We start from the raw sequence: 23,467 nt of genomic DNA on the forward strand, positions 1-23,467 counted from the left end.
CGCTTTCTCTTGATCGCATGTGACAACCTTCCCATTATCATTATTAAGGGGTCCTACATGCTCTGTCCTTGGTTTTTTGCATTTATATATCTAAAAAAATATTTAGGATTAGTTTTGCTTTCTTTGGCCACCTGTCTCTCGTTTTGAATTTTTGCTGTTTTTATTACATTTTTACAGATTTTATTAAGCTTTTTGTACTGTTTAAATGTTATCGCTGACCCATCAGATTTGTATTTTTTGAAGGCTATTTTTTTGTTGCTTATTGCTCTTTTAACATCATTTGTCAGCCATGTAGGATTTAGTTTTAATCGTTTATATTTGTTCCCCTTTGGTATATATTTAGCTGTATAGTTATTTAGAGTTGATTTAAAGATGTCCCATTTACCTTCTGTATCAGTATTTGAGAACACCTCCCCCCAGTCTATGTCCTGTAGTGCAGCCCTCAGCCCAGGGAAGTTTGCCTTTTTAAAGTTATATGTTTTTGCCTTCCCCGCCTGTCTTTGTTTTCTACATTTTAAGTCAAAAGTAACTATATTGTGGTCGCTATTACCAAGGTTTTCCCGCACAGTTACATTACCAACCAGCTCTGCGTTGTTGGAAATGATCAGATCCAACAAGGCATCACTTCTTGTTGGGTCCTCCACAAACTGGCCCATAAAATTATCCTGCAATAAATTTAGGAATTGTCGCCCCTTTGTAGTTTTAGCCAACCCCGGACCCCAATCTATATCTGGATAGTTAAAATCTCCCATTATTACCACTGTACCTGCCCGGGCGGCCCTCTCTATTTGTTTATGAAGCCGAACTTCTATCTCTTCAGTGATATTAGGGGGTCTGTAGATTACCCCAAATATATTTTTTCAGTATTTCCCTCCTTTTGTAATTCTACCCACAGTGATTCCACCTCCTCAAAATCATCATATGTGGATGTAAAGTGCTCTGTGGGCAAACTACAATGCTCAGAAGAGAAGGAGCGCTATTGGGCTTTTGGCAAGAGAATGTGTCTGAAATTGAAGACCATGTGTGTTTACAAAGCCCCCATAGTGCCAGAACAGTGGACCCAGCCCCCCCACCCACCCACATGTGGTGGGAGGCAATGTGTGTTTACAAAGCCCCCCGTGGTGCCAGAACCGTGGACCCCCCACATGTGACCCCATTTTGGAAACTACACCCCTCACGTAATGTAATAAGGGGTACAGTGAGCATTTATGCCCTAGGAGATGTCTGACAGATTTTTGGAACAGTGGTCCGTGAAAATGAAAAATTTTATTTTTCATTTTCACAGCCCACTGTTCCAAAGATCTGTCAAATGCCAGTGGGGTGTAAATATTCACTGCACCCCCTTCAATTCTGTGAGGGGTTTAGTTTCCAAAATGGGGTCACATGTGGGGGGGTCCACGGTTCTGGCACCACGGGGGGCTTTGTAAACACACATGGCCTCCCACTTCTATTCCAACCAAATTCTCTCACCAAAAGCTCAATGGCACTCCTTCTCTTTCTTCTGAGTATTTCCATACTCAGAAGAAATGGGGTTACAAATTTTGGTATGCTTTTTCTCCAATTACCCCTTGTGAAAATGAAAAATTTGGGGTAACACCAGCATTTTAGTGAAAAAAATCTAATTTTTCATTTTCATGTCCAAATTTAGCAGAAATGTGTCAACCACCTGTGGGGTGTTAAGGCTCATTATACCCCTTGTTACGTTCCTTGAGGGGTGCAGTTTCCAAAATAGTATGCAATGTTATTTTTTTTATTATTTTTTTGCTGTTCTGGCACCATAGGGGCTTCCTAAATGCGTCATGCCCCCCAAAAAACATTTCAGCAAGATTTGCTTTCAAAAAGCCAAATGTGACTCCATCTCTTCTAAGCATTGTGGTGCACGAGCAGAGCACTTGACGTCCACACATTGGGTATTTCCATATTCAGAAGAGATGAGGTTACAAATTTTGAGGGGCATTTTTTCCTAGAACCCCTTGTAAAAATTTAAAATTTGGGGGGAAACCAGCATTTTAGTGAAAAAAGTTTTTTAATTTACATCCAACTTTAAAGAAAAGTCGTCAAACACCTGTGGGGTGTTAAGGCTCAGCGGACTTCATGTTACATTCCTTGAGGGGTGTAGTTTCCAAAATAGTATGCCATGTTGTTGTTTTTTTTTTTTTTTTTTTTGCTGTTCTGGCACCATAGGGGCTTCCTAAATGTGACATGCCCCACAAAAACCATTTCAGAAAAACTCACTCTCCAAAATCCCATTGTCACTCCTTCTCTCTGAGCCCTCTAGTGCACCCAGAGATCACTTGACATCCACATATGAGGTATTTCCTTTCTCGAGAGAAATTGGGTTACAAATTTTGGGGGGCTTTTTCTCCTTTTACCCCTTGTAAAATTTCAAAAACTGGGTCTACAAGAACATGCGAGTGTAAAAAATGAAGATTTTGAATTTTCTTCTTTACCTTGCTGCTATTCCTGTGAAACACCTAAAAGGGTTAATACACTTTCTGAATGTCATTTTGAATACTTTGGGGGGTTCAGTTTTTATAATGGGGTCATTCATGGGTTATTTCTAATAAGAAGACCCCTCAAATCCACTTCAAAACTGAACTGGTCCCTGAAAAATTCAGATTTTGAAAATTTTGTGGAAAATTGCTGATTACCTTTGAAGCCCTCTGATGTCTTCCGAAAGTAAAAACGTGTAAACTTTATGATGCAAATATAAAGTAGACATATTGTATATGTGAATCAATATATAACTTGGAATATTCATTTTCCTTACAAGCAGAGCGTTTCAAAGTTAGAAAAATGCAACATCTTCAAAATTTTCATGAAATTTGGGGATTTTTCACCAAAAAAGGATGCAAGTAACGATGAAAATTTACCACTTTGTTAAAATAGAATATGTCACGAAAAAACTGTCTTGGAATCAGAATAATCGGTAAAAGCATCCCAGAGTTATTAATGCATAAAGTGACAGTGGTCAGAATTGCAAAAAAGGGCTCAGTCCTTAAGGGGAAAAAGGGCTCAGTCCTTAAGGGGTTAAAGAAGTACTATGGGCGAAAACATATTTTTTTTATTTTTATATTTTTTAAATCATCTGGTTCCAAAAAGTTAAATAGATTTGTAAATTATCTCTAGTTAAAATGTTTAATCCTTCCAGTATTTATCAGCTGCTGTATACTACAGAGAAAGTTATTTTCTTTATTTTCTGTCTGACCACAGTGCTCTCTGCTGACACCTCTGTCCATGTCAGGAACTGTCCAGAGCAAGAGCAAATCCCCATAGCAAACCTATCCTACTATGGACAGTTCCTGACATGGACAGGGGTGTCAGCAGAGAGCACTGTGGTCAGACAGAAAAGAAATTCAAAAGGAAAAGAACTTCCTGTTGAGCTTAGAGCAACTTATAACTACTTGAAGGATTAAAGAGGATTAAATAGAAGTAATTTACAAATCTGTTTAACTTTCTGGTACCAGTTGATTAAAAAAATAGTTTTTCACTGGAGTATCCCTTTAACCCCTTAAGGACGGCGGGTGTATCCATTCACCCCCGTTTTAAAGTCCTTAAGGACTCAGGGTGTGTGGATATGCCCGAGGGAGTTTCGGTCCCCACCCCTAGCTGGCAATCATTCAGCAGGCAACCCGTGCAAATGCCTGGGGGATCCTGAGACCCCCACCCCCATGTCGGCGATCGCTGCAAATGGCCGATCAATTCAGATCGGGCATTTGTGGCAATTCTGGGCTGATCGGGTCTCTGATGACCCAATCGCCTGGAAAATAGGAATGATCGGAGCTGACAGCCCCGATCATCCTAAGGGATAGGAGCGAGGTGGCAGTGATACCACCCCCTCCTATCCCCTGCCATTAGTCAGTAATGACTACTGACCAATGGCAGTTGAAGGAGAGGGGTTACCATGGAAACCCCCCGTCCGCCCACCCCTGGATGTCGATCAGAGCGGGGGGGGGGGGGGGGGGAGAAGATGGCGGCCGGTACCTGGGAACTTGCGTTGGTCCTCGTCGATGGCATCAGCGGAGATCGGCGGCGGAGGTAGGGAGGCGACAGCGTGGAGCAGCAATGAAGGTAGCAGTAAAGTGATCTTTACTGCTGCCTTCTAGGGGTTGCCAAACTGCAACTCCCAGCATGCCCAATAAGTCAAAGGCTGTCTGGGCATGCTGGGAGTTATAGTTTTGCATCATCTGTAGGGCCACAGTTTGGAGACCACTATACAGTGGTGCCCAAACAGTAGCCCTCCAGATGTTGCAAAACTACAACTCTCAGCATGCCCAGACTGTACAGGCATGCTGGGAGTTGTAATTCTGTAACATCTGTCCCTTTAGATGTTGCAGAACTACAACTCCCAGCATGACTGGACAGTCTCAGCATGCTGGGAGTTGTAGTTTTGCAACATCTGGAAGAGCACTGTTTGGAGACCACTATTCAGTGGTCTCTAAGCTATAGAACTCCAGATGTTACAGAACTACAACTCCCAGCATGTCTGGGCATGCTTGGAGTTGTAGTTTTGCAACATCTGGAGCGCTACCGTTTGGGCACCACTGTATAGTGATCTCCAAACTGTTCTCTTCCAGATTTTGCAAAACTGGGAGCTGTAGTTCTGAACAACTGGAGGCACACTGGTTAGGAAACATTGTCTGTTTCCCTACTCAGTGTTTCCCTATCAGTGTGCCTCCAGCTGTTGCAAAACAATAACTCCCAGCATGCACTGTCAGACCATGCATGCTGGGAGTTGTAGTTTTGCAACAGCTGGAGGAACACTGGTTGGGAAACACTGAGTTAGGAAACAGACAATGTTTCCCAACCTAACTCAGTGTTTTGCAACCAGTGTGCCTCCAGCTGTTGCATAACCACAACCCTCAGCATGCACGGACAGCCAAATGGCATGCTGGGAGCTGTAGTTTTTCAACAGCTGGAGGTCCCCCCCCATGTGAATGTACAGGGTACATTCACATGGGCGGAGGCTTATGGTTAGTCTCTCGCTGCAAGTTAGAAATGCAGGAAATTTTCCGCTGCAGCTCAAACTCCCAGCGGGAAGGGAAACTCGCTGTAATCCCCCGGCAGTCCGAATGTACCCTAAAAACACTACACTACACAAAATAAAGGGTAAAACACTACATATACACATACCCCTACACAGTTAGCCCCCCACCCCCCCTTCCCCAATAAAAATGAGAAACCTCTGGTACGGCACGGTTTCTAAAACGCAGCCTCCAGCTGTTGCAAAACAACAACTTGCAGCATTGCCGGACAGCCATTGACTGTCCAGGCATGCTGGGATTATTGCAACAGCTGGAGGCGCCCTGTTTGGGAAACACTGCCGTAGGGTAATTTTGGTACCCGAGGCAAGTCTAACTCTTGCATCCGGGTCCGTCCCTATGCAAATATCTAATTTAGGCCTTAAATGCGCATGGCGCTCTCTCACTTCGGAGCCCTGTCGTATTTCAAGGAAACAGTTTAGGGCCTTATATGGGGTATTTCCGTACTCGGGAAAAATTGCCCAACAAATTTTCGGGGGATTTTTCTCCCTTTACCCCTTATAAAAAGGTAAAGTTGGGGTCTACACCAGCCTATTAGTGTACATTTTTTTTATTTTTTTACACTAACATACTGGTGTTGCTCCATACTTTTTCACAAGAAGGAAAAGGAAAAAAAGACCCCCAAAATTTGTAACACAATTGCTCCTGAGTACGGAAATACCCCATATTTGGGCGTAAAATGCTCTGCGGACGCACAACATGGCTCAGAAGTGAGAGCACTATGTACATTTGAGGCCTAAATTGGTGATTTGAACAGGGGGGGCTGATTTTACAGCGGTTCTGACATAAATGCTAAATAATGAATACCCACATGTGACCCCATTTTGGAAACTACACCCCTCACCGAACGTAACAAGGGGTAAAGTGAGCCTTAACACCCCACAGGTGTTTGACGATTTTTTTCTTCACTAAAATGCTGGTGTTATCCCAAATTTTTCATTTTCTCAAGGGGCAATTTAAAAAAAGCCGCCCAAAATATGTAACCCCATTTTTTCTGAGTATATAAATACCCCATGTGTGGACGTAAAGTTCTCTTCGGGCAAACTACAATGCTCAGAAGAGAAGGAGCGCCATTGGGCTTTTGGAGAATGTGTCTGGAATTGAAGGCCATGTGTGTTTACTAAGCCCCCATAGTGCCAGAACAGTGGAAACCCCCACATGTGACCCCATTTTTGAAACTACACCCCTGACGGAATGTAATAAGGGGTACAGTGAGAATTTACACCCCACAGGTGTCTAATAGATTTTTTGAACAGTGGTCCGTAAAAATGAAAAATTTAATTTTTAATTTGCACAGCCCACTGTTCCAAAGATCTGTCAAACGCCAGTAGGGTGTAAATGCTCACTGTACCCCTTATTACATTCTGTGAGGGGTGTAGTTTCAAAAATGGGGTCACATGTGGGGGGTTTCTGCTGTTCTGGCATCATGGGAGGTTTGTAAATGTACATGGCCCCTCACTTCAATTCCAGCAAAATTCTATCCTCAAAAGTCCAATGGCGCTCCTTCTGTTCTGATACCTATACTGAGCCAGCAGAGCACTTAACATCCACATATGGGGTGTTTTCTTAACCGGGAGAAATTGAGCTTCAAATTGTGTGGTCCATTTTCTCCTATTACACCATGTGAAAATGAAAAATTTGGAGTAACACCATCATTTTAGAGTGAAAAATAAAATTTTCCATTTTCACGTCCAACGTCAACGCAAAGTCGTCAAACACCTGTGAGGTGTTAAGGTTCACTATACCCCTTGTTACGTTCCTTGAGGGGTGTAGTTTCCAAAATAGTATGCCATGTGGGGGGATTTTTGCTGTTCTGGCAACCTTGGGACTTTCTAAATGCAGCATGTCCCCCCAAAAAACATTTCAGTAAAAATTAATTTCAAAAAGTCAAATTTTGCTCCTTCTCTTCTGAGCACTGTAGTGCACCAGCAGAGCACTGAACTTCCACATATGGGGCGTTTTCTTAATCAGGAGAAATTGGGCTTCAAATTTTGGGGTCCATTTTCTCCTATTATCCCTATTATCTCCTATTATTTCTCCTAAATTTGGGGTAACACCATCATTTTAGTGTTAAAAATCTAATTTTCCATTTTCACGTCCAACTTCAACGCAAAGTCGTCAAACACCTGTGGGGTGTTAAGGCTCACTATACCCCTTGTTATGTTCCTTGAGGGGTGTAGTTTCCAAAATAATATGCAATGTGTTTTTTTTTTTTGCTTTCCTGGCACCATGGGGGCTTCCTAAATCCAACACGGCCCCCAAAAATTATGACAGCAAATTATTTTTTTTAAAATCCTACAGTTGCTCTTTCCCTCTTGAGCCATGTTGTGAGCCCACAGCACTTTATATCAACATATGAGGTATTTATGTACTCGAGAGAAATTGGGCTACAAATTTTGGGGGTCTTTTTCTCCTTTTACCACTTTTAAAAATGAAAAAAATGGGGCTACAAGAACATGTTAGTGTAAAGAAACGCAGATTTTGATTTTTCTTGTGTAAAAAACACACTTTTTGAATTTCATTTTGGTAACTTTGAGGGGTGTAGTTTCTATAATTGGGTCATTTATGGGGTATTTCTCACACAAAGGCCCCTCAAATCCAGTTTAAACTTAACTGGTCCCTGAAAAATTCAGATTTTGAAATTTTTATGAAAATTATGAAAATTGCGGCTATACTTTGAAGCCCTCTAATGTCTCCAAAAAGTAAAAATAGGTCAATTTTATGATGCCAACATAAAGTAGACATATTGTATTTGTGAATCAATATAACATTTATTTGGAATATCCATTTTCCTTACAAGCAGAGAATTTCAAAGTTAGAAAAATGCTACATTTTAAAAATTTTCATGAAATTTTGTGATTTTTCCCCAAGAAAGGATGCAAGTAGCGACAAAAATTTACTGCTATGTTAAAGTAGAATGTGTCACGAAAAAACTATCTCGGAATCAGAATAATTGGTGAAAGCATCCCAGAGTTATTAAGGCATAAAATGACAGTGGTCAGAATTGCAAAAAAGGGCTCAGTCCTTAAGCGGTTAAAGTTTCTATGGTTCACAGGAAATGCCAGTGGCCACTCAGCTAACAAGAAAAACTGTTCCTCCAGCATCCAAATAAAAATTATACAATGTACTACTGAACATGTATGTCCTTTACTTACCTTTACTCTAATTAAGGCCGCAGGTGCATATCACAATATTCCTTGTATAGTAATAATCATATTTATTTCAACAGCACTTAACATTTCTGAGTGTACATAAAAAGACAATACAAAATTCTGCACTAATTATTCAAACAAGGTTACCGAGGAGCTTACAACCTTGTAGGGTTGAGACAAAAGACAGAGTGCTTTATTTCTAAAATGGGTTTAACTTGATACTCAGACTCAGATACAAAAGCTTTTTATATGTTGTACATCTTAGCAAAACATTAACCTTTATAATAAACTTCATAAGAACATTTTATTTCCTTTTTTATAGAAATCATGGCTTGTAAAATCATGTTTTTTTCAAAGCTGAAGCACAGGCATGGACAAAGTCCACTAAGTGAGGGTGGGCCAGCAATCCTCTGTGTGATAGCAAAAGAGAGAGCACAGAGAAGTCCTATCAGACAGGAGAGAGCACACATGAGTGGTGTCAGACAGGAGAGAGCACAGAGGAGTGCTATCAGACAGGAGAGAGCACAGAGGAGTCCTATCAGATTGGAGAGAACACAGAGGAGTCCTATCAGACAGGAGAGAGCACAGAGGAGTCCTATCAGACAGGAGAGAGCACAGAGGAGTCCTATCAGACAGAAGAGAGCACAGAGGAGTCCTATCAGACAGAAGAGAGCACAGAGGAGTCCTATCAGATAGGAGATAGCACAGAGGAGTCCTATCAGACAGGAGAGAGCAGAAATGAGTACTATCAGACAGGGGAGAGCACAGAGGAGTGCTGTCAGACAGGAGAGAGCACAGAGGAGTGCTATCAGACAGGAGAGAGCACAGAGGAGTCCTATCAGATAGGAGAGAGCACAAATGAGTACTATCAGACAGGAGAGAGCATTAAGGAGTTCTATCAGACAGGGGAGAGCACAGAGGAGTACTATCAGACAGGGGAGGGCACAGAGGACTCCTATCAGACAGGGGAGAGCACAGAGGAGTCCTATCAGACAGGAGAGAGCACAGATGAGTGCTATCAGGCAGGATAGAGTTTTGAGGAGTTCTATCAGACAGGGAAGTGTACAGAGGAATACTATCAGGCAGGAGAGAGCACAGAGGAGAACTATCAGACAGGAGAGAGCACAGAGGAGTTCTGTCAGACAGAAGAGAGCACTGAGGAGTTCTATCAGACAGGAGAGAGCACAGAGGAGTACTATCAGACAGGAGAGAGCACAGAGGAGTACTATCAGACAGGAGAGAGCACAGCGGAGTTCTATCAGACAGGGAAGAGCACAGAAGAGTCTTAGCCCACCCTCACTTACTGGGCTTTGTCCATGCCTGTGCTTCAGCTTGGACAAAGCCATGAGTATATAAGCTATGATTTCTAGCAACTAATCAGATTGTGTACTTAATTTTCAAAAAGCCCTCTGGAAAATAAAAGAAACAATCTGATTGGTTGCGATAGGGAACTGCACCACTTTCCCTTTGCACAGGTTTTGATAAATCCCCCAATAGTGTTAAGAAGGGAGACTAATTAGGGAATGTCATAACCCTGCCTGAAGACATATACACTTTATATTACGGTATTTCTGGGCACTCTATTCCAGTATACTTTGTACACTGGAAAACATTTGCATGCCTACATTGTTTTGAATTATTCTAGTTTATGGGATGACTATTTTAAAGTGTATATATCTTTAAATTTTGCCATTACTTCTCTAAAGGGAGGAACATTACTGATGGGTATGTTCTTTATTGGCTTTACAATCTTTCCTTGGAAGAACCTGCATGCCATGACTAAGAACCTTAGTGTATTTGAAACACGTTAGCAAATTAAAATGTATTGTTATAAATGTTTTGTGCACAGTTTACTTTAAAAAATAAAGCTTTATATTATACAGGGTGGGCCATTTATATGGATACACCTTAATAAAATGGGAATGGTTGGTGATATTAACTTCCTGTTTGTAGCACATTAGTATATGTGAGGGGGGAAACTTTTCAAGATGGGTGGTGACCATGGCGGCCATTTTGAAGTTGGCCATTTTGAATCCAACTTTAGTTTTTTTAATAGGAAGAGGGTCATGTGACACATCAAACTTATTGGAAATTTCACAAGAAAAACAATGATGTTCTTGGTTTTAACGTAACTTTATTCTTTCATGAGTTATTTACAAGTTTCTGACCACTTATAAAATGTGTTCAATGTGTTGCCCATTGTGTTGGATTGTCAATGCAACCCTCTTCTCCCACTCTTCACACACAGATAGCAACACCACAGGAGAAATGCTAGCACAGGCTTCCAGTATCCATAGTTTCAGGTGCAGCACATCTCGTATCTTCACAGCATAGAGAATGCCTTCAGATGACCCCAAAGATAAAAGTCTAAGGGGGTCAGATCGGGAGACCTTGGGGGGCCATTCAACTGGCCCACGACAACCAATCCACTTTCCAGGAAACGGTTCATCTAGGAATGCTCGGACCTGACACCCATAATGTGGTGGTGCACCATCTTGCGGGAAAAACTCAGGGAACATGCCAGCTTCAGTGCATAAAGAGGGAAACACATCATCATGTAGCAATTTTGCATATCCAGTGGCCTTGAGGTTTCCATTGATGAAGAATGGCCCCACTATCTTTGTACCCCATACACCACTCCATGCCATCAATTTTTGTGTTCCAACAGTCTTGGAGGGATCTATCCAATGTGGGTTAGTGTCAGACCAATAGCGCTGGTTTTGTTTGTTAACTTCACCATTCACATAAAAGTTTGCCTCATCACTGAACAAAAATCGTCTGTGTAAACTGAGGGTCCTGTTCCAATTTTTGTTTTGCCCATTCTGCAGCACCTGAAACTATGGATACTGGAAGCCTGTGCTAGCATTTCTCCTGCGGTGTTGCTATCAGTGTGTGAAGAGTGGGAGAAGAGGGTTGCTTTGACAATCCAACACAATGGGCCTCACATTGAACACATTTTATAAGTGGTCAGAAACTTGTAAATAACTCAAGAAAGAATAAAGTTACGTTAAAACCAAGCACATCATTGTTTTTCTAGTGAAATTCCCAATAAGTTTGATGAGTCACATGACCCTTTGCTATTGAAAAAAAAAAAGTTGGATTTAAAATGTCCGCCTTCAAAATGACCGCCATGGTCACCACCCATCTTGAAAAGTTTCCCCCCTCACATATACTAATGTGCCACAAACAAAAAGTTAATATCAAAAACCATTCCCATTTTATTAAGGTGTATCCATATAAATGGCCCACCCTGTACTTTTATTCAAATGCTGGTGAAACGGTTTGTCTTGTCAACTCCATAGTGTATGAGTTATATGATCTTCCTTCTCATTTTTAGACATTCTTATACTCATTCACATTTTAATTTGTAATTACATCACTCAGTTTACCAGAAAATTAACAGAAAAAAATATAAATAATTTAGCAACTTTGGTGGGTATCAATTTCTACGCAGGGATTGTTTTTTTTTTTTTGTAAAAATATATATTATCTATATTTTGTCCATAAGATAAAAATGATACCCAATTTGTACAGGTTTTGTTTTATTTTACTACTTTTAATTCCTTAAAGGGGTTCTCCGGTGCTTAGACATCTTATCCCCTATCCAAAGGATAGGGGATAAGATGCCTGATCTCAGGAGTCCCGCTGCTGGGGACCCCCGTGATCTTGCACGCGACACCCCGTTTGTAATCCGTCCCCGGAGCGTGTTCGCTCCGGGTCTGATTACCGGTGACTACAGGGCTGGCGGTGCGTGACGTCACGCCCCCGCCCCCGTGTGAGGTCATGCTCCGCCCCTCAATGCAAGCCTACGGAAGGGAGCGTGACAGCTATCACGCCCCCTCCCGTAGGCTTGCATTGAGGGGCAGAGCGTGACGTCACGCGGGGGCGGAGGCGTGACATCACACGCCGTCGGCCCTGTAGATAGGGGATAAGATGTCTAAGCACCGGATTACCCCTTTAAGGGCATACCTGTACATCCTTGTCCTTCTCCTCTTCTATGACTCAGGCTCAGTAGTTAACCCAGCCACCGGGACCCATGGCTAAGGCTGGGTTCACACTACGTTTTGTCCCATACGGGAGCGCATACGGCAGGGGCGAGCTAAAAGCTCGCGCTCCCGTATGTGACCGTATGCGCTCCCGTATGCCATTCACTTCAATGAGCCGACCGGAGTGAAACGTTCGGTCCGGTCGGCTCATTTTTGCGCCGTATGCGCTTTTACAACCGGACCTAAAACTGTGGTCAACCACGGTTTTAGGTCCAGTTGTAAAAGCGCATACGGCGCAAAAATGAGCCGACCGGACCGAACGTTTCACTCCGGTCGGCTCATTGAAGTGAATGGCATACGGGAGCGCATACGGTCACATACGGGAGCGCAAGCTTTTAGCTCCCCCCTGCCGTATGCGCTCCCGTATGGGACAAAACGTAGTGTGGACCCAGCCTAAGACATCACTGATCCTGGTGATGCCAGGCATTAACACCTTAGACACCGCAATCAAAGTTGATCGTGAAGTCTAAAATAAAAATAAAAAACAGTCCTGGCAGCTCAGCAGAGCTGATCAAGACCACCACAGTTAAACCACAGTGTCCCAATCAGCTTAGAGGACGGCGGGAGGGCCCTTACCTGTCTCCTTGCCATACAATCGGTTCTCTGCTGCTCCCAGCCAGCCATGCAGGCTGGAAAAGCAGAGCACCGATAACACTAATAAATGCTTTGCTATGGCATAGCATTGAATAGTGTATGCAATCAAAAGATTGCACGTAATAGTCCTCTATGGGGAATAAAAAAGGGTGTAAAAAAGTAAAAATAAAAAAAGTTAATAAATAAGAATCAACCCTTCCCTAATAAAAGTTTAAATCCCTCCCCTTTTCCTTCCAAAAAAATTAATAAATATGTTAACAAAAGTAAACATAAACATATGTGGTATTGCCCCGTGCATAAATGTCCAAACTATAAAAATATAATGTTAATTAAACCTTATGTTCAATGGCGTTTACATAAAGAAATACCAAAGTCCAAAATTGCGTATTTTTGGTCAGTTTGTATACTCTAAAATTTTTGTTATAAAAAGCAATCAAAAAGTCCTATCAAAACAATTATGTTACTGGTAAAAACTACAGATCACGGCGCAAAAAATGAGCCTTCACACGTTTCCGTTTACAGAAATATAAACAAAATGATAGAGGTCAGAAGTGGACATTTTTAGCCCCCAAGAGTTACAAAATAACGTTGTTGTGTTTTTTTTTTCTTCATTTTTTCCCTACAAATATTTTTATTCCGATTTTGCCGTAGATTGTGTGGTGAAATGATTAATGGTATTACAAAGTAAAATTGGTGGGGCAAAAAACAAGCCTTCATATGGGTCTGTAGGTGGAAAATTGAAAGGGTTATGATTGTTAAAACGTGAGGAGGAAAGAACGATTGTGCCTAAAATTGTCCTCTTCTGACCCATATAACTTTTTTATTTTTCTGTATACGAGGATGTCTGAGGGTTCATTTTTTTGCACCATGATCTGTAGTTTTCTTATGATGTATGAAGTGACCAATAATATGCATTTCTGGACTTTGGCATTGTTTGACCATGCGGTTTAATTAACATTATATTTTAATAGTTTACACATGCAGAAACACCACATATGTTTATATTTATTTTTTCACATTATTTAATAAAAAAATAGGAAAAGGGGATGATTCAAACTTATTAGAGTAGAGGTTATGTCACATTTATTATCTTTTTTTTTCTACCTTTTTGTTTTTTTTAACTCTTTTTTTAGTCCCCATGGGGATTATTACATGCAATCTTTAATGCTATGTCATTGCACAGCATTGATCAGGGTTATTGGTGCTTCATTGCTCCAGCCTGCCATGGCTTCCTGGTGCCCACTGATCTAGCCAGGATGAGGTTTCTCTTGTTTAAGATGCCACAATGAACCGTGATTATGGCTTCTAAAGGTATGATATGTAAGATATATATCGGCCAAATTACTGATAGCAATTGGGACCCACCGAGTATGAAGCACTGCTTACAGTTGGAACCTGCAATTTCGTAAATGTATGTCTATTGTCGCTAAGGGGTAAAAAGCTAGAGGCCTAGATCATTCCAGATCTTCCTCTGTTAAGACAGTATGCCCCAAGTACCCTCATATTGTTTTGTATCTTCTTCTCAGCCTTGTATCATCTGAAGCCTTGCTGGGGAGAACTTCCTCCTAGAGATGAGGAGATAAAAGAGAGGTGGACTGTGATTGCATAAGACAGGCAGCCTGGACCAATAACTAATTCCGGATATCAGCGATGATGTCCGGCATTAACCCCCTCAAAGGGGTTAATGCCGGACATTATCCGTGTGTCGTCTAAACTAGCAAAAAATGTATCCTGGCAGCTCAGCGGAGCTGATCGGGACAGCCGCGGTAAAACTGCAGTGTCCTGATCAGCTTAGAAGATGGCCCTTACCTCCCTCATCGCTGTCTGATCGTTGCTAGGATGCTCCAGCCCTTAAGATTGATTGCATGTAATAATCCTATATTGGGACTATAAAATTGTGTAAAAAAGTTAAAAGTGTGAATCACCCTCCTTTTTCCCATAAAAAAAAAGAAATATGTAAACATAATAAAATTATGTGGTATCACCGCGTGTTTAAATGTCCAAACTATGAAAATATAACATTAATTAAACCACACGGTCAATGGCATACACGTAAAAAAAATTCCAAACTCCAAAAGTTGCGTATTTTTGGTCACTTTGTATACCTTAAAAAAATGTATAAAAAGCGATCAAAACAAAAATGGTACCATTAAAAACTTATGAGCCCTCATACAGCCCTGTATGCTGTTTTAAACATACTAATTTTGGTGCATGCAGTTATAAGTAGTTAAATAAAGTAAAACCTACGTAAATTAGGTATGCTTGTGACCGTATAGACATACAGAATAAAGATAAGGTGTAATTTTTACCGAAAAGTGCACTGTGTAGAATCGGAAGCCTCCAAAAAGCGTGTTTTTTTTTAATTTTGCCCCACATATATATTTTTTTCTGGATTCGCAGAATATTTTGTGATTAAATGATTAATGATATTACAAAGTAAAAGTGGTGGCACAAAAAACAATCCCTCATATGGGTCTGTAGGTAGAAAATTGAAAGTGCTTTGAATTTAGAAGGTGAGGAGGAAAAACTAAAGTGCAAAAATGAGAAAACCTGTTGTCCTTTATATTAAGTGTATTAATATATTATATTATAGTATATTAAGTATATTAAAAAAGTAATTAAAATAGGCTAATGTATAACATATCATTTTATTTTTTTATTTTTTTTACGAATGACTGGTACAATTTAACTTTACATGTATATTTCAGCTAGTTCATAGTATTACAAAGCTGCATCGTCGGAGTTTGCGTCATCTAAGGCATGTGGAGTTCCCTAAGCCATACATTGCTGCATGTTTCCAGTCTTTGCCTCTTGAGTTTACACTTGGTGACCAGAAAAGTCATGATGGATTTGAAAATAAAGCACTTGAATTTGGACAAAGATATGTTTTCTTTATCTTGGCGATGTTGGAAGGTGCTGAATCGGTGAGTAGATTGTTGTTCAGTTTAATGTTCACTCATAATGAAGATCCTATTGTGTTATAATTTTAACAGAAAAGTTATCAATTTCAGCAAAGAAACTAATGTTTGATCATTTACTTTGATATTTTAAGTACCTTACTTCACATGAATTAACTTTTAAAACACTTTTAAACACTTTTAGGATTATAAATAAAACAATATTTTGAGTAATCTAGACAAGGGCCCAGATTTATCACGGTGTGAGAGAAGAAGTTGAGTGATTTTCTCACAGCAACCATCACAGCTCAGCTTTCACTTTACCAGAGCTTGTTAGCTGAGCTGTGATTGGTTGCTGTTGGAAAATCCTTCCACTTTTTCTTTCACACTGTTTGATAAATCTGGGCCAAGGTTTTTCAGCCATGTTCATGTCTTGATTTAAAAAATGGAAAAATAGCAGTCCTACTAGGCTAGCAAGAAAATTTAGAATAAGGCAGAATAAATAGAGATAAATAAAAACGAAAGAAAGGAAGTGTCTGATAATAAGATATAAAATATAATTACATTTATTGAATAATACTGTGAGGTCTGGGGCAGGGCACTTAGAATGGTAAAAGTTAAATAGAATGGTAAAAGTTAGTTATAAACATTTAAAACATGACGTTAAAATAGTATTGCACTTAAACGGTGGGACAATGGTGGTGGTTTATAGTCCAATGTTTGTAATAGGATATGTCCAATAAACAGTTTTTGCAGTGCTGGAGGCTCGCAGTTATGAGCCCACTGAGTATACTTGTATGCACAGTAGCGCTAAAGATCTATCCTCTATACCCCGACTGCCCCGGGACAAAGTACAAGAGGAAAAATAGATCAAAGTCAGGCACTTAGTACCTCTTACCGGCTCCAGCAAAAGCAGTCATAGTCGCATAGCAGCGCTTAATGGTGATCCGGATTGATGCCTCTCAGCCCCGGCAGCACGGGGAAGGTGTAGGAGAGGTGAAGATGTCCAGTACTGATGGTTATTGCATAGTCCGCTGGAAAAGGTAATGTTCGTTTGCAGCGTGTGGTAGCGCTGGAGGTCTTTGGGGTAGGATCCCTCTCTACCCCGAAGGCGCGGGGAGAAGCTGAGAGGGCAGTAAAAGGCCAATAGTGGTGGACAAATAATCCAAATAGTCCCGACTTCTTGTGCAAAGGCAGTCTTGGACCAGACGCGTTTTAGGGAGCAGCCTCCCCTTTTTCAATGGTGGATATGCAAAGACTGTGTGAACTGGGCTGGGAATTGCAGCCTTATATAAATAAAGTAATATAAAGTTATTAGACACAAATAGAAAGAAAGAGGGAAAAAAATGTGAAGTGTTAGTGCTAATTCAGCCTGATAAAACACAAAGACACAAATAGGAAAAAGAAAAAAAAAAAGGAGAAAATGGAATACAAACATAAGTAGAAAGAAGTGCAGGGTACAGGAAGGTACAAAGATAGGGATAGTTACTGTGAACTAGCGCTGTTGTACAGAAGTTATATAACTGTACAAAACATGGATAGTGTATTGTTGCAATCCTGGTTTAACTCCGCATAATATGTATTATACAATGTTGCAAATCAGATGTTCAAAGTATACTGTAGGGTGTATAGAATCTTTTATAGTAGATATAGTGGTTACAAGATGTAAGTGCAAGATGTGGGACCGAATGAAATGTGAGACTTATTGTGATGGAAAACAAGAAAAAAAGTATAAAAAATAAATAAATAAATACAGTGTAGATTGGTTTTGGTTGAATCAACCAAAATGAATGATAAAATAGAGGAGTAAGTGGTGGTGTAATATGTATATGTAAAAATTGGTGTATAGTGAACAAGACAATGAAAGAAAGCAGATCGTGATGTTGGAATAGAGATAAAGATTAGATAATAGATATTTAAATAAAACTATTATAAAATAAAATAAATAAATATTAGAATGAAGTAAAATAAAATAAACTAAGAAGAAAAGAAGAAAAAATAGAAATAATGAAAATAAATAAATATAAAAGTAAAAAAAAATTGAAGATGGAAATGGGAATAAAATAGACAAAAAAGTAGGTGTTTATTTTCTAGTATGGGGTTTAAGTTATAATACCTTGTAGGCGGAAAGTACGTGGAATTTATTGAGAGTAAAAACAGATTGTGTATATAGATGTATAGAATTGCCTAATGAGATCAGAATATAAAAATATAGACATATAAAAGTATAGTATTATGGCCTAAAAATTTGCCGTATTAAAAAATATATAATGGATATAGACAAGGGGGAAATGAATGGATAAAACTGAAACATGGATAATAAGATTATTTATAAAAATATTTCTATAAAAAGCCAAATAATTCTAATTCTGCATTGAGGCCTTTAGGTTCAAGGCTACCAAACTCGTAGATTTTTCTTGATTCTGCTTTAGACATTTGGAGTACCTAATTACCTCCTCTACAATTTCTTTTGACTGTCTGTATGGCTATAAAGGTGAGGTCTGATGGGTCTGAGTTGTGATATTTATGAAAGTGGGCCGACAGGGGGTGTTTGTCACTACTCTTTTTTATGTTCTATATATGCTCGGCCACTCAGGTTTTTAGGGAGGGTTTTTTCCTACCTATATATTGTTTATGGCAGCTACAGGTGATAACATAGATGACACCTTTGGAATTGCATGTTAAAAACAGTTTGATCTCCCACCGGAAGGTGTTTGAGGTAGAGGATACTTTTTACATTTTTTTAGGGAATTTCGTGGTTTTACAAAAAGAGCAAATGCCGCATCCATAGAAACCTTTGATGGACAACCATGTGTCCGGTTTTTTTCCCCTTGTGTTACGTAAGGTGGGGGCTAATTGGATATTTAAATTAGGTGCTCTTGTAAAAACAATATGTGGTGTATTGGGTAGAGATGATCCTATGAGTTTACCTTGTAGCAATAAGTGCCAATTTTTGGAGCAAATATGTCTGAGTTTTTTGTAGTCTTGGTTAAATGGAAGGATCAAGCGGGTTTTATTGTCAGTGTTTGGTGATCTAGTCTGTTCTTTAAAAAATTCATTTCTGTCAAATTTTTCGACTTTTTCTTTTGAGGTTATGAGTGTTTTGGTGGGATAGTTTTTAGCTTCGAATTTTTTTGTGAGGTCTTGCGCCTCTAACTGATACTGGTCGTTGTTGGTACAGTTCCTTTTCAATCTCCTGTATTGGCTGATAGGGATATTGTGTAGCCATCTGGGTAAGTGGCAGCTTGAGAAGAGTATAAAGCTATTACGTGCTGTTGGTTTGGTGAAGGTGCTGCAGAATAATTTAGTTGGAGTGGAGGTGACTAGGAGATCTAAAAATTCAACACATGTGTTACTTATGTGTGGGGTAAAGTTTAAGTTCCAAGTGTTAATATTTAAATTATCAATAAATGAGTTGAAATCTTCCATGGGACCATTCCGTGCCATGGGTTTGCAGATAAGTCTCCCTCGAAATGAAAATAATTGTGTGTTAAAATGTATTCAATTGCCTCCAGGATAAAAGTTATCTGTTCAGGTAAAATATTAGCTTTAAAAAGGTGGCGTTCAACTGCAGATAGCCCTAAATTGTGTTTGATGACCGTGCAAAGGGAGCTGACATCTAAAGTGGCTAGTATGTATTTCGGATCCCAAGGAAACTGTCCAATTAATTGTACGATCTGGGTTGTGCCCTTCAAATAGTATGGGGTAGTTTGTACATGGTGTTGGAGAAATGTATCTATGTATTGGGACAAGTTGGATGTGAGTGAGCTTATACTAGATATGATCAGTCGGCCTGGGGGGGGGGGGGGTTTGTGTATTTTCGGGATGCAATAAAAACTGGTAATCGCTCCTGTGTGCCCAAGATGAACCTGGCTTCTTTCCCTGTTAGGATCGCTTGGTCTTGGGCACGGTCAAAAATTGTCTTAAGCTCGCTAGAAAAAAGAAGTAATGGGTCACTGTTAAATTTTCTATATGTATTAGGATCTGATAATTGTTTTAAACAGTTAGCGATGTAATCCGATGTATTTAGTAAAACTATTCCTCCCCCTTGGCTGGTACATGCATTTTTTGTGCATGTAATTCTGAAATGGCCATTCTTTCTTTATAAGTCAAATTGGATTTGTTTGTCTGTCTGATTGGTAGTTGAGATAAATCACTTTCAACAGGATGTTTGAAGGCAATCAAAGCTGGGCCAGCTTCTTGCCTGGGATAAAAATTGGATTTAAGGGAGCAATCGGTATGTGTGTAGGGATCTATATCTGGTACTTTCGGTAGAAGAGGATGCTTAATAAAATATTTTTTAAGACATAATTATCTGATATAGTTCTCGATCCCAATATAAGCATTAAACTTATCCAATGGATGCGATGGGGCAAATTTTAGGACTTTATTTAATAAAGAGGTTTGAGCTGGGGTAAGGTTATGTTTACTTAAATTTATGATGGCACTGAGCTCTATTGTAGTTTCCCTGTCTTGGATGGAGGTTGCGTTTGGCCGATTACTTCAATTTTTTCGTCTAACCCTCTTTTTCGTGGGTGAGTGGGAGATTGAGTGTTGGGGTGTTGGGGAGGGGTGTTAGTGGTACTGAGTGTATATCTGCCGTGATGTTGTGTTTTTTGATTGGGTAAGGCAGTGTTTGATTTTGGTGCGGGATTGTGGGGGTTGTGAGTGGGGTGGGTAGTAGAGGAGGGAGTCTTTCTGTGGGCTGGAGGGGTGGTTGTGTAGACTGGAAAGGTGGTTGGGGATGGGGTGTGTGTAAAGATTTCCTTCTGTAATGATTTGGGTGGTAGGTCGCCTGATTGCTCCTCCAAGGTGGACGGTAAGGGTAATTGGGTTTGTTGTTTTGCCATGGTGAGTGTTGTGGATATGGATGGTGTGTGTGATTGGGTTTGTTGTTTCTCCAAGGTGAATGATGTGGGTGTGAGTGGTATGCTTGCTTGGGTCTGCTGGTCCTCCACGGTGAATGGTGTGGATGTGTAGGTTGATCTTAAAAAGAAGTGTTGGGCTCAGTGAGTGGTGCATATCTATTTTGTGTTGGAATGGTGTTTGTCGGATGTATCTATGTTGGATTTTGGGTTGTTAGAAAGCCATATTAATTTCTTTGATTTGCGCTGGATGATGTCATTTTCTAGTTTATCTAATTTCACACAGATGTTGTTCTGGTATTTTAAGTACATCTCATTTTTATCAAATTTAGAAAGTTGGTCTTTGATAGAGACCAATGTACTATCATATTCTTTCAGCATTTGTTGCCTTCTTTCTATGATCAATTGCATTAGGATGCGTGACTGTTTTTTAAAGAATCATACCATTTTTTATCAAACTCCAGATTGGAGAGGTCTGATGCTGGTGACTTTGATGCGGCACTTGCTCTTGTTGTAAAACCACGAAATTCCCTAAAAAAATTGAAAAAGTAACCTCTACCTCAAACACCTTCCAGTGGGAGATCAAACAGTTTTTAACATGCAATTCCAAAGGTGTCATCTATGTTATCACCTGTAGCTGCCATAAACAATATATAGGTAGGACAAAACGCTCCCTAAAAACCCGAGTCGCCGAGCATATATAGAACATAAAAAAAGAGTAGTGACAAACACCCCCTGTCGGCCCAATTTCATAAATAGACCCATCAGACCTCACCTTTGCAGCCATACAGACATTCAAAAGAAATTGTAGAGGAGGTAATTATGTACTCCAAATGTCTAAAGCAGAATCAAGAAAAATCTACGAGTTTGGTAGCCTTGAACCTAAAGGCCTCAATACAGAATTAGAATAATTTGGCTTTTTATAGAAATATTTTTATAAATAATCTTATTATCCATGTTTCAGTTTTATCCATTTATTTCCTCCTTGTCTATATCCATTATATATTTTTTAATACAGCAAATTTTTAGGCCATAATACTATACATTTATATGTCTATTTTTTTATATTCTGATCTCATCAGGCAATTTTATGCGTCTATATACACAATCTGTTTTTACACTCAATAAATTCTACCTACTTTCCGCCTCCAAGGTATTATGACTTAAACCCCATACTAGAACAAATACACCTACTTTTATGCCTATTTAATTCCCATCTTCAATTTTTACTTTTATATTTATTTATTTTCATTATTTCTATTTTTTCTTCTTTTATTCTTAGGTTATTTTACTTTTCTTCATTCTAATATTTATTTATTTTATTTTATAATAGTTTTATTTAAATATCTATTATCTAATCTTTATCTCTATTCCTACATCACCATCTGCTTTCTTTCATTGTCTTGTTCACTATACACCAATTTTTACATATACATATTACACCACCACTTACTCCTCTATTTTATCATTCATTTCGGTTGATTCAACCAAAACCAGTCTACACTGTATTTATATATATATATATATATATATATATATATATACCTTTTTTTCTTGTTTTCCATCACAATAAGTCCCACATTTAATTCGGTCCCACATCTTGCACTTGCATCTTGTAACCACTATATCTACTATAAAAGATTCTATACACCCTACAGTATACTTTGAATATCTGATATTCAACATTGTATAATACATATTATGCAGAGTTAAAGGGGTACTCCGCACCCCTAGACATCTTATCCCCTATCCTATAGACCTGCATTTAGGGGCGGGGCGTGACATCACATGGGGCGGAGTCGTGATGTCACTCTCTTCCGCAATTGTGGTCGGGATCCGAAGCCACAAGCAATGCCAGTGTGAGGTGGAAGCCGTACAGGTGGGTGCTGCAGCCGAGATCCCGGGGGTCCCCAGCAGCGGGACCCCGGCGATCTGACATCTTATCCCCTATCCTTTGGATAGGGGATAAGATGTCTAGGGGTGCGGAGTACCCCTTTAAACCAGGATTGCAACAATACACTATCCATGTTTTGTACAGTTATATAACTTCTGTACAACAGCGCTAGTTCACAGTAACTATCCCTATCTTTGTACCTTCCTGTACCCTGCACTTCTTTCTACTTATGTTTGTATTCCATTTTCTCCTCTCTGTTTTTTCTTTCCCCTTTCTTTTTTTTTTTTCCGATTTGTGTCTAATAACTTTATCAGGCTGAATTAGCCCTAACACTTCCCAGTTCGGATCTAGTACCAGTTCTAGGATCTTACCTGTTCATGACTTGTCAAAAAACTGGTTATATAAGGCTGCAATTCTCAGCCCAGTTCACACAGTCTTTGCATATCCACCATTGAAAAAGGGGACGCTGCTCCCCGAAACGCGTCTGGTCCAAGACTGCCTTTGTACAAGAAATCGGGACTATTTGAATTATTTGTCCACCACTATTTGTCTTTTACTGCCCTCTCAGCTTCTCCCCGTGCCGTCGGGGTAGAGAGGGGTCCCACACCAAAGACCTCCAGCGCTGCCACATGCTACAAACGAACATTACCTTTTCCAGTGGACTACGCAATAACCATCAGTACTGGACATCTTCACCTCTCCTACACCTTCCCCATGCTGCCGGGGCTGAGAGGCATCAATCTGGATCACCATTAATCGCTGCTATGCGCATATGACTGCTTTTGCCGGAGACGGTAAGAAGCACTAAGTACCTGACTTTTATCTATTTTTCCTCTTGTACTTTGTCCCGGTGCAGTCGGGGTATAGAGGATAGATCTTTAGCGCTACTGCGCATACAAGTATACTCAGTGGGTTCGTAACTGCGAGCCTCCAGCACTGCAAAAACTGTTTATTGGACATATCCTATTACAAACATT

The 23,467-nt window shown here is 39.9% G+C and overlaps 1 protein-coding gene across 15 annotated transcripts in view; it reads left to right on the plus strand.

Moving 5' to 3' along the window:
* PTPRS (protein tyrosine phosphatase receptor type S) overlaps positions 1–23,467 on the plus strand; it is a 784,683-nt gene that overhangs the window by 511,179 nt on the left and 250,037 nt on the right. For all 15 annotated transcript variants that reach the window (XM_056571644.1, XM_056571636.1, XM_056571669.1 and 12 more), the window contains one exon: positions 15,543–15,758. In XM_056571644.1, the coding sequence (XP_056427619.1) occupies positions 15,543–15,758 (216 nt within the window). The remainder of the gene's footprint in view (positions 1–15,542; positions 15,759–23,467) is intronic.

The sequence above is a fragment of the Hyla sarda genome, chromosome 1 (assembly GCF_029499605.1).
Source record: "Hyla sarda isolate aHylSar1 chromosome 1, aHylSar1.hap1, whole genome shotgun sequence".
Taxonomy (NCBI): Eukaryota; Metazoa; Chordata; class Amphibia; order Anura; family Hylidae; genus Hyla; species Hyla sarda.